Below are 12,795 nucleotides of genomic sequence, written 5' to 3'. Positions count from 1 at the left end.
CACTGCACTGGCCGGACAAAAGAGACGGTTAACTTCGTGCTCACTTTACAGGCTGAGTTCGTGATCATTGTGCACTAATCTTATTTCCACGCAAGTACCGTACTATGCGACTTTTTATAATATACCACTTATTTCATTATACAGATGAATTAAATATATGAGCGGTATCCGGTGTAACAATTACTAAAGTAGATCAAAGCTAACCTTGACAACTTAATTAAATACGTATTAACAATTTGTACCCGTACCCCATTTACTCGAGATACAAAACTGATATGGCAGGCTAAACCGACAGGCATTCTTTTTTTTTTAGATAAAAGTTAAACAATTTAATTCCTTTATTTGATACTGTAATCGTATGTTACGTATCAATTTAAATTATGGAATAACACGTATCAGGTTAAGTTGTAATAAATGGGTTTGTATTCCAAAAATTTAGTTTAAATGCATTCCGATAGGAAAATCAGAAAATCGTTATGAAAATTCAGTGCTTATAAATCATAGAATGAAAATTAGAGATTCGTTGTAAAAAATACCTAATAGATGTGGTGTTTTGGCATTCACTTCTTCGCCCACCCTAAACAAGTGTAAATGTGAAGTAGTACTTCCACCTATCACACATGGGTACTTCGCCCATCGACCACACGAGTGGATGTAGGTACTTCGCCCAACTACTAAACTTATGGGTGTCAGTTACTTCACCCAACTACCACACTTATCGGTGTCAGTTACTTTGCCCATTGACCACACGAGTGGATGTAGGTACTTCGCCCAACTACTAAACTTATGGGTGTCAGTTACTTCGTCCATCGACCACATGTGTGGATGTCAGGTACTTCGCCCATAGACCACGAGTGCATGTCAGGTACTTCGCCCAACTACCATACTCATGGTTGTCAGGTACTTCGACCAACTACTACACGTATTGGTGTCAGGTAATTCGCCCATCGACCATACGAAAGGGTGTCAGGCACTTCGACCAACTACTACACTTATTGGGTGTCAGGTAATTCGCCCATCGACCACACGAGTGGATGTCAGGTACTTCGCCCAACTCCCACACTTATGGGTGTCAGGTAATTCGCCCATCGACCACACGAGTGGATGTCAAGTACTTCGACCAACTACTACACTTATGGGTGTCAGGTAATTCGCCCAACTCCCACACTTATGGGTGTCAGGTAATTCGCCCATCGACCACACGAGTGGATGTCAAGTACTTCGACCAACTACTACACTTATGGGTGTCAGGTAATTCGCCCAACTCCCACACTTATGGGTGTCAGGTAATTCGCCCATCGACCACACGAGTGGATGTCAGGCACTTCGACCAACTACTACACTTATGGGTGTCAGGTAATTCGCCCATCGACCACACGAGTGGATGTCAAGTACTTCGCCCAACTACCACACTTATGGGTGTCAGGTACTCCGCCCATCAAGCACACATATGGGCGATAGGTGCCTTGGTAGGGATTATTAGGTTATTACTGATATTAGCGCCATCAACATTTACACCTCTCCACGTTTGCTGTCGTTTATTTAATTGAGAATGTTTTAAAAATGATACTTTCATTGTTTAAAGGATTAATTGATTATCTGTGTACATATCTCGTGGTGTTGTTAAAGTAAATATTGTGTGAAATAATAATGTCTGGTTTTAAGCTAAAACTACTGAACACAATTTAAGTCGGGAGTTCGTTCTCGGGATGAGAGAATGGGATGGGAAGAAGATTTATTGTTGTGACAATAAATTGTCTTAAAGTGCTCAGTTGAGGTTTTATACTTTGCGGTGTGAATGTCACGCCTTCAGTGCACTGACACTCTGCGGACGCTTTCACGTCTATGTGGCACGAGGAGCGCTGAGAAGAAGTTGTCCTCGTGTTGCACGACGGCAACCTTAGTCACTTCTTCGGATTACCATAGGCCCTTTCGGAACAATTACCTTGTTTGGTAATATTCACCGTTGGTTAACGTGAATGCTTGTTAAAGTTTAAGGTAGTGACCATTCTAATCCTCATTATACTTACGTGTTACAGCTGATTCTAAAATTATCGATCGCAATAAAATTATGCTCAAGTATAGAATTTTAAAAGTTATTGAAACTAAAACAAAACTTACGAAAACTGACGGTTAACTACTGTTCGTAGATAACAAAAATAAGCCAAACCCAGACATCTCACTGAGGTTAATAACTAGAACAGATTTTTATATTGTGTTCTATGGTCCGGCAATGGTAGTTCTTGGGTTTGGCCATCAGATCGTTCTGTAAACAGTGTTCTAGTGAGACTTCTGGGTTCTATCTTTCCTGTGATACTTTGAAAAACATAAAAGTACTGTTTTAGTCAAATATCATTAAAACATACCCTGAAGTCATCGATCTACTCGTCATAGTAAGCTATTCCTGTTTTTAAACCTGTTATCAACCTGTCAACTTGGTTCGCTTGAGATAAGAAGATGAGGAAACCACTCATTCCACCTAGTCCAAGGACCTTTGCACTGCTTCTGAACTAATAGGATACTTAGTACCAAGGACGTAGTGGGTGCAAGGGGTCCGGATCACTCCCAAATTTTTAACGTTTTTAATTATATTTTTAGCAAACTATTATTATTATTTCAATAATTCAGTATTACTGACATCTACTGATCGTTCGCAACATTGTCACGATGGTGGAATGAGTGGTTGACTGCACTTTCCATAATTTCTGTCCACCACGGGAAAATAGCACTTATCTTGACCCCTCCCTCCAATTTCTTTCTGGCTACGTTCTTGCTTAGTAAGAATAAATTGGGACTAGGGGTGGCCTCCTGTTGACTTGCTATGTAACTTTCACCATGAGGAGAGCGGGTTAGCGCGGGCTCTATTATCAATCATGTCATCACGGAAGAAGGGGATGCTAGTTCTCCACGAACTCCTTCCATTTCAATCAAAGCGAACATGTTTCGTACTCTCCCTTATTTAGGCTTGGGACCAATCCAAGAGTCATCCTCCGCAGTAAAGTAAACCTGTCAACCACCATTTACCCCAATATCTCAACATTTGCAATCAATGATGAGCCGATCCTGGACATTCACTTGATTGCCCAAATTATGAGATACCACCTTTTTTCCTAGAATAGGTTCTCTTCTGGGGACAGTATAAGATTTTACTCAGTAATCATGATTATCTATATCTAATAAGAGGTATCTACACTATTTCAGACTATGATCAAATAAGTCTAACTGAACAGATTTCACCAAGCTAGTGCAGGACAGTAGATGTGTGTTTCTGAACAACACTATGACAGTGACAAACAAAAGACTTCACTGCTGACACGACAGAATAATTATGATGAGGTAAGAGCACGTTAATTGTGATGCCTTCACTTAATATATAAGATGCTTGTAGCTGGAAAATTGCAGACTTCTACATCTAAATTAGATCCCGTCGCAGTTGTGTTGACCTTGCAACTAACTTCCTGCTGTGGCTATCTCAGACATACTAAAATTACGTTCAGAAATGATGATTTCAGACAGACAAGGAAAGTATTGGAAATAATATGGGTTCGTCTTTATATAGAACTTTTTTATACGGTCGTATGTTTGCAGGTTTTTTTTGAAAACTTCGTTCTTAGTCTCTATCATGGCTAACTAGCATGGCTTGCCATTATTGAAAACAAACCTAGTACAATCAAATACGTACTGCATTTAAATACAGACGTGTGTACTTCCTCGCTTACTATCCATGTTTCGAAGATTGCATCATAATAATCTGAAAAAATGACAAAGTATTCTTCGATTTCATTACAACCAGTGCACAATCTCAGGTGTTACATTATTTCGTGCTCATTAGAGACTGCATTAGAGCAACACGGTTTTGTGTTGCTGATTAGACATCTTGACTGGAAAGTATTGGTTCAGAATAAGAAATAATAATTTTGGTTCGGTAAAGATAAAAATTATACTAATGTGTATTTAAACTGTTTAGGGTAAGTGTTTGGGATAAGTGGAAAAATGACTCTCCTCCAGGAGTATTCATGTACCACGGGTGTCGCATTATATAAAGTTACGACCTATTTTTATGTTCATAATTTAACATTCTTTATTATTTATTTCCCGGACAAGCTTAGAGAAGTACAAGTTTCATTTGTAGCCATGTAATCAATATGCTCTATTTGTTGCAAATTCTTTGTCACGCAATTTTTAGTTTTTGTCTTACTTGAACCTCTATTAGTTTTTTGATTTTAAAGATGACATTTTCTACTGTAAAGTTTATGATTTTTTACATCCAGTAACTTATATTGGATGTTTTCAATAAGGGTTTAACGGTAATTGCTTTATTATGAACATGTACGACTGTAATACGTATGGCAAGATTTAAAGATTGCTTTGTCTAATAAAACTGGAATTATTGGAACTATGTGCTACTCACTCAATTAAATCTTAGAAATCTCTTTAATGCTGTATTCACTGTATTACGGTTGGGAGTGCCGATGGATCTGAGTTAGAGTTAGCACACGTGATGAAATCCTGTATGTGACATTACCGTCGACCTTGTACTGTATTGACCGCCAAATTCTCAGTTTAATTTTCCACTTGTTAACATCAAAATCAAAGGAACTGATTTTACTGAACAGAACTTTGGTTCGGATCTGATTTGAAGGTTATGGAGGAGAGAGGGAAATTAAAAAATTTAAATGTTATTCGTAACATGCCCCAAATAAACCAAGGTCATATCTATTAATACTAGCACTAAAGTTTAGACTTCTCAAGGAGAGCGAGCCATTCTTGATAGAGTCATTTCAGGGCCCAGTGCAACACCTGCTCTATGATCTATCTATTCGATGTGACATCTGCCGTAAATCACACTAAAATATAACGTCTAACCAATAAGGTTTGAGTTATGTGTGACACTCTAAAGTATTATGTAAGAAATTAATGTAAATAGAATCTTTATTTAACTCAATGACTTTGGGTTTAAAAGTACATCAAAATCATTTATTGGGTTTCTTTAAATTGTTGCCGCATGATTGGTCTAAAATTACTATATGAACTTTTGCCTTCTGACAAGAACCAGTCAACATCGGCTATATGAAATTGTTGGTATCTTTAGCACAGCCCTATCCCTAGATAAAAGCGTCTGTATTACCGTTGATGGATTTTTCTTCGGCAACCCAGAAAATATCAACCCCCAGCTGCGGATTTTTGCCCGGGGACCTGTGCTAGAGAGGACTCTTCAAATGCTTTAATTATTTATTCGTTAATCACCTATTAATGTTGTATTTTTACGAGTGTATTTTTATTATTGTTCGGTTCTGGTGTTATTTTATTTGTTGCTACTGATATTTAGTGGTTTATTGATATTGTTTTCTCGTATTCAATTATTTGTATTTATTTCATTCATTTGTCTTTATGTCTCGTACATTGTTTTATGTCAAACGGTTTGTTTAGAGTTTAAGTTATTTTTGTTTGTTTATTATACATTATTATTTATATTCTCAAACTGTCTCTGTTTGGGTTAGAAAGTACTTTTTATAAAGATGATAAATATTTATGTTAATGTAATATCTAATAAAACCCGAATCCTGGTTTGTTGCAGGACAAAAGAGGATCCTGAAGAACATCAATGGTATCTTCAAGTCGGGGGAACTCACCGCTATCATGGGGCCATCAGGCGCCGGGAAGAGCACTCTCATGAACATACTCGTAGGCTACGTGTAAGTTTTATATCAATCTTTTGTTGTTGTAAAAGTAATTTGTTGTTACTTTACACTTCACTATAGCCAAATAGAACAATATAACTGCAATCGTTTTGGCTATTCAATTTTCAAAAAGCTTTGAGAAAAATGGGAGACGAAGAAAATCCATCCAGACATTCCCTGACTGCCCTGTCAGAAGATTCCAAAACAGTGCTTGTCCATCAAATATTACAGATGTTCGTTATATTACCACATTAATGTATTAACGAACAGTGGGAACGTGTTGCTATTCGGCTAGAAAAGTGACGTGTGAACCAACACCAGCTCTCCGGTAACATTGGCACCCGGCAGGTTAACTCACGGAGATTCATTGTCGAACGTGAGCGAGCTGCAAGTGTTAAATTAGCGGCCAAAGTACTCCTTGAGGAAGTAGGCAACTCATCGACTCACGAGTTAGCAGTGTCCACGAGACAACTTTACTGTAGTGACCACAATAGAACAACTTTACTAGTAACGTGTTTTTACACAGAGGAATGTCTCAAAGTGCACGTTTTCTAGTCCTCACGAGTTAGCAGTGTCCACGAGACAACTTTACTGTAGTGACCACAATAGAACAACTTTACTAGTAACGTGTTTTTACACAGAGGAATGTCTCAAAGTGCACGTTTTCTAGTCCTCACGAGTTAGCAGTGTCCACGAGACAACTTTACTGTAGTGACCACAATAGAACAACTTTACTAGTAACGTGTTTTTTTACACAGAGGAATGTCTCAAAGTGCACGTTTTCTAGTCCTCACGAAGGTCAGCGAGTCCAGCACAGAACGTGATGGTGACGTAGGATGTCGCCTCTGCCACCAAGCACTACTATCTATTACGGGAAAGTCCTCTAGAAACTCGATGTACTAGTTGGCCGTGCCACGTAATTGCTCAAAGATAGTTAGGCCCTCATCCAATTATGTAGGAACATAATTTTATTCATGATTTGAGATTATATAATCCACTGTATGTCTATAACGTGCACCTCATCTATATCGGTTTTCGACAAAGGATCTCTAAGAGATTTATGTTCAAACATTCTGATCTCGAAGATAGTACAGTTCTTGATCATTATCGAGTGTCCTGATATCCCTTCGTCACTCGTAATATCGTTATTATCGCCGATATTAATCATCGACATTCTGAATAAAACATGATTTTTTTAAATAATCAATTTACTACAAATAGTTATTAAACTTGAATAGTGTTATTAAAAAATAACAATCTGCCTTGTGCATCTATGATGGCAACGGAATACAAACTACACACTGGATGTATGACCAGCTGCTGATGTTATCATCAGCTAGGGTGTTGATAAACTAGGATTGGGATTATACTCAACTGGAATTGTGACCAGATGATGGAATTGTGATCACCTGCTGATATTGTCATCAGCTAGGGCGTTGACAATTTGTGACTGTACTCATATGGGATTGTGACCAGCTCCTGATATTGGCACCAGCTACGGTGTTGACAATTTGGGATTGTACCCAGCTTGAATTGTGACAAGATATTCTCGGACCATATGATGGAATTGTGATCACCTGCTGATATTGTCATCAGCTAGGGCGTTGACAATTTGTGACTGTACTCATATGGGATTGTGACCAGCTCCTGATATTGGCACCAGCTACGGTGTTGACAATTTGGGATTGTACCCAGCTTGAATTGTGACAAGATATTCTCGGACCATATGATGGAATTGTGATCACCTGCTGATATTGGCATCAGCTAGGGCGTTGACAATTTGGGATTGTATTCATATGGGATTGTGACCAGCTGCTGATATTGCCACCAGTTACGGTGTTGACAATTTGGGATTGTACCCAGCTGGGATCACGACCAGATATTCTCAGACCATATGATGGAACTGTGACCAGCTGCTGATATTTTCATCAGTTATAGCGTTGAGAATTTGCGATTGTACTCATATGGTATTCTGACCAGCTGCTGATATTGTCACCAGCTACGTTGTTGATGATTTTGGATTGTACCTGGCTGGAATTGTGCCCAAATGATGGAAGTATGACCAGCTGCAATAAGTTAGGATTGTGGCCAGCTGCTGGGAATGTGGTTATATTACGCTGTGACCATCTGCTGAACTTATATTAGTTTATACAAATCAAAGAGTAAAATTATAATCACTAAATTGACTAATATTTACAGTATTCCGATAGCCGAATCAGCTCATGAAATATTTTTGTTCTAAGGTAAAGGTTTTTTTTTATCATTACACAGACTGATAATTCTGTTTATGCTTTAAATGTTCTGGTTGTATAATATTTATCAAAAACTATACAAACAGTAATTATAAATTTAATACATTACAGAAAAGTATCAGACATACTATACTGAGTACAATCTGAAAATAGAAAAGAATAACCGACATTTTAAATTTAATAAGTGATTTAGTCCAGTGATATTGTAACCGAGATTATGAACGTCAGCTGTTGAAGGTAGTAAATGTAAATGAGTAATAACTATATGTACACATTACTATTTAGAAACGCATTAATCATAAATACAACATAAAATTTGCAGTAAACTTTACTACTTTAGCAGTTAAAATCACAAAACCTGAACGTACTCATTTGTGTTTATTTCTTTCTAGGTGATTTATAACATAATACATAGTAATCGACAAAAACTCAGTACAATAGTGATTACTTTTATTTTTAGAGCTCTAAAGCCAAAATGTTTACCAGTACGGTAACACAATAAAATCCTCAAAACACTCCAAATCACACTTAATATGTTGTATGTAACTAAAATAGAATTTTTCGTTCCAATACTACAGGATGGCAAAATGTGTGATGGATGATCTGCACATTTGAACGGTATGACAAAAAAGTAATATTACTTTAGGACTAGTCCTTGGAAGTTCTAGTTCCAAAGGGTGTATTTGCGGGCAGATGTTCATAAGAGACGCAAATATTATTTAACACGAAAATATACCCTTGTATTTCCAGACAACCTGTATACAATTTTGAAATGTCCTGTATACTTTGGTTACTTAAAATATAACAAGTTTACATCTTGTGTGTGAATTACATTCATTTCCTGATTTAAAATACGTACACAACAATTCTCTATTAAGAGGGAAATGACAAACTTTGATTATACAATATTGTACAGACATAAAGTGCACACGTGTATAATAGATTTCTCCACTCAGCTGAGCCACAAGTGTAAAACGAGCCCTGTCACTTGGTGCTATAAACCAGTTCTTCCAGTGTTGCCAAAGAAGAAATGCGTCGTTGCCAATATTGCGATGCTACGAGCACCTCCCGGAGTGTTCCAATAGCGTATTTCACACTACAGGTAGTATTGTGGTAGGTTCCAGCTACACGTAACGATTATACAAATAAACTGTTATAAACTTATCGACCACATTATGCAACGCCTGATTCATGAAGAATAGAGAATGCTTATCGTTTTTTTTTCAGCAACTCTGTTGTGTATTTGACTTATTCTGTACCATTAGCAACGTTTCGAAAAAAAAAATATTTTTCAAAGTTTTAAATTAAAGTACCTATTGAATTGAAGTTGGATTTTTAATGGCGTTTTAGCCTCCAAATACTTCAACAATCGTGTTATATAAACTTTTTTTTATCAAGTTCTTCAATTAGAGTGGTTTACCTTGGATACCTCAACCAATTTTGAGTGTGTTATCAGTACGAGCATGAGAGCACGATTGCTGTGAGACCGACGAAATTATACCGTTGACAACAGAGCCTCGCCGCGCCGCCGCACTCGTAAGTCAGACTGTCTGATGGCTCATTATTGGAGCTCTGATGCCATGATTACAGGCCAACAGGCGAACAATGTTATCAGCCATCATTATCTCCATCAAGTCACTTCCGAGCCCCTCCAAGGTCTGCCAAATTACAGTTGTTCACCCGTCTTTCTTGCAAAATTTTTTTTGAGAACCTGCCACACTGCGTGATGTAAGATTTGCCTGTCTTTTTCAATTTCAAAGGAGTTAAGTATTATAATGACACTGTCAATACACGTATTCCTTTCGGTACCCATGGAAAATCATCAAATTTGAAGTGTGACTTAGCTATGAGTTAGAGTATACCGTTAGATGTATAACAGATTGGTGGTAGCTGAGGTAGCGTACGCATAACAGTGACGTAAGAGCACTTGACCTATAGAGTACCAACATTACGTTACATAATCTCAATCTGCCAATGACCGTACGCGGGTCTTAGCTGCTGAATGAGCTGCGAACATGCAACCGACTAGCCTGAGTCCTGCAGGTAATTATGGTAGTTGTGCAGGTAGTTCTGCACAATACTACACAACCATTCAGTCCATGTGGGTAATCCATGTGGTATGCAACTCGAAATTGTAGGCATCGTAAGCAACGTACGTAATGATGCAGGATCTTGGTAGTTTTGTGTGGTTAATAGAACTGTGGTTAATATGTGGTAAAAATGTTGTTAATATTACTGTCACTTTTCAGTGTATCCCATCGTGTTTCGGCTACCATGGGCTTTTGTGAAGGGAGGGAACAGGAATCCACCAATTAATTAATAGGTTTCCACCCTCACTGGAGCCTGAATTCTTCTCATAAAAGTGATGTTCAACCGAAAGTGTAAATTGCTGGATGAGTTACGACCTTTAAGGGAGAGTGATTAATTTTCGATTGGAATATATTTTTCTATGTTTGGAATAAGTGTTGGTCACACCACTTCAATACAGCTTTAATGAAAACAGGGGAAATCTGTTCCATTTGTGAGTTTAGGAAGAATTATAGACATTTGAAATCGAAATTAGGGGCATCTCATAATTAGGTCCAAAGAAAAACTGTTGAGATGGATATACACATTTTTTCCAGTTTTTAAATTAATTTTACAGTAAAATTCTAGTTATTGTACTATATTATTACACCTACAAATTATGGAAAAATCCTGATTACACCACCTTAAACCTAGAGAACTTCTTATAGCTCCCCTAGTGGCGACAGTTGTTCCATTGGTTCGTTAGTCAAGTATAGTCAAGGGAACGTGTTCATATTTTCAGCAGCTGAATAATAATATTAGAGTTCAAACACTGCATCGTATAGTTGGGTTTCGAAATCCCCAACCCAACAACAAAGTCCAAATTACTGTTTGCTTAAAACACCCAAATAATCTCTGTGCATACGCGTTATTATTTTCTTCTACATAGGTAATTATTTTTAAAAGGGTCTGACAAGAATTCCAGCACAACTGGAAATAGTGGAGATTGGTTACGCAATAAGTAAAATTAGTTTAGTTGAGTTTTCTCTTATATGGTAATTTATAGGCCACCCGATACACCAAGGTTAACCTGAAAGTCTAGATTGTTTTTTAACTTTACTGAGTTCCGGGGATAATTACATCGAAGCTTGAACCATCACCCCATTATCCAGTGAGTTTTGAATACCGAGAACATTTAATCGAAAACTTCATATTTTGATGCCATTAATTAAGTGAATCCCATGTAAAAATAATTGTTCCGTTTTACAAGGAAATTGTAATTACCAATGCATGTCTTATATATCACACAAGTAAAGTATTGTAGAAATAAGTTCATTATATAAATGTTGTTTTATATGTAGCCTAATTCATGGTTAGACTATTATAATAAAAAATGTACTAGTAAAGTTGTATCCTATACTATTAACCCTAGGCTTCGTACCCAATTCCGTAAGCTTTGCACGTTTATTCATTTCCGGTTAGAGTGAATTATGTTTCCGACGCTAATGTTGAGTTAAAAAATACATAAAAAAGTGTATATTTATAGATATTGTAATAAGGAATCCGCCGCTTTTAGTATTTGTTGATTTGCCTTGTTTCCCCAACCAAGAAAATATATATAGCTAGACAGGTGTAAGAAGCCTACTTCTGTGAAAATACAGCTAAGATGGGTTTTATAACAATCTTCAAATTTATATTAAAAGTTAGACAGTAACTTTTTCGTTGATATCTGCATAACAGTACTGACCGAGCACTGAATAGACTACTTAATATTTGATAAAATGTACAGCTAAAAGTAAATTTTTACTAAACCTTTTTAATTTTGAATCTAGATATTTTCTTACTCTGTGCTATCGGTGGTTGCAGAATAGGTTGAAAAAGGAAGTGCTGAAAGGTTACTCTATGCGTTTAAGACAAATTGATAACAGTGGTTAAATTAATTAAACATATGTTTGTGCTGTCATAAAACAATGTTTACACAGAACAGTAATGGTAATCAGGCTCTTTCAATTAATTAATTAATATTGTTTGCTGTATTGCTACTTTAGAGACCTGTGGGGCGTAGGCCGAAAGGATTTTTGATATAAGAATATAGCCCTATACTTAACTAGGGACTCTTAGAATGTCCATCTATCTTTAGTCTGAGATGCAGTTGAACATCTCTTTACTAGATCGCAACAGTGAGGCTAAAATATCTTCAGGTTTTAATTACAAGTTTACATTCCAGAACACTTGATAGATTATCTAATTTTGGTAGCAACTTTGCTAATATGAAATGTAACATAGAATTCAACATTTTCCACCAAACCAAATTAGTGTAAAAGAGGCTCAAGATTGTGTTTTTAAAACTGGAAATTTTTAAAATTATCTATTGGGCATTCATATATTTCCCCTCAACATGCAACCAGAAACCTGTTCATGCTGTTAACTAGCTATTTGTTCAATATAAAGCGTTGACTTTCTAGAATTGTATTAGGTACCAAAGTTTTTTTCATCACTAAAATCCATACGTTGCTGGGCTTTGAATTAAAGACACCATGACTTTTCCTCATTTAACCTGTGATTAATGCAGGAGGAAACCAGATGACATAAACATGAGAGGGATGGGTTCTGATTAGTCACAGGAACAAGATGGAATGCCCAATCATACCCAAGTGTATGACTACCAGGAACTCAGAGGTTAGACCAACCTACAAGGTGGTGTGGCATGTCGTATCCTGTTGTGTGGCACCATTCTAGCCTCTGAAGTTTCAACAGTATAATGTAATGAAATTCATAAACAGAGGTCAAAGTACTCGTAATTAAGGGTAGAAGCCTAGTGATATGTCGTATATTAAGACAAAAATAAAAGAAAA

The 12,795-nt window shown here is 37.0% G+C and overlaps 1 protein-coding gene across 3 annotated transcripts in view; it reads left to right on the top strand.

Annotated features, from left to right (window-relative positions):
• The window catches only part of LOC124356885 (ATP-binding cassette subfamily G member 4-like), a 126,501-nt gene that overhangs the window by 95,846 nt on the left and 17,860 nt on the right, over positions 1-12,795 (top strand). For all 3 annotated transcript variants that reach the window (XM_046808161.1, XM_046808160.1, XM_046808159.1), the window contains one exon: positions 5,579-5,696. In XM_046808161.1, coding sequence (XP_046664117.1) covers positions 5,579-5,696 — 118 coding nt within the window. The remainder of the gene's footprint in view (positions 1-5,578; positions 5,697-12,795) is intronic.

Source organism: Homalodisca vitripennis, chromosome 3, assembly GCF_021130785.1.
Source record: "Homalodisca vitripennis isolate AUS2020 chromosome 3, UT_GWSS_2.1, whole genome shotgun sequence".
NCBI lineage: Eukaryota > Metazoa > Arthropoda > Insecta > Hemiptera > Cicadellidae > Homalodisca > Homalodisca vitripennis.
This window is presented reverse-complemented; position numbering and strand designations above follow the sequence as displayed.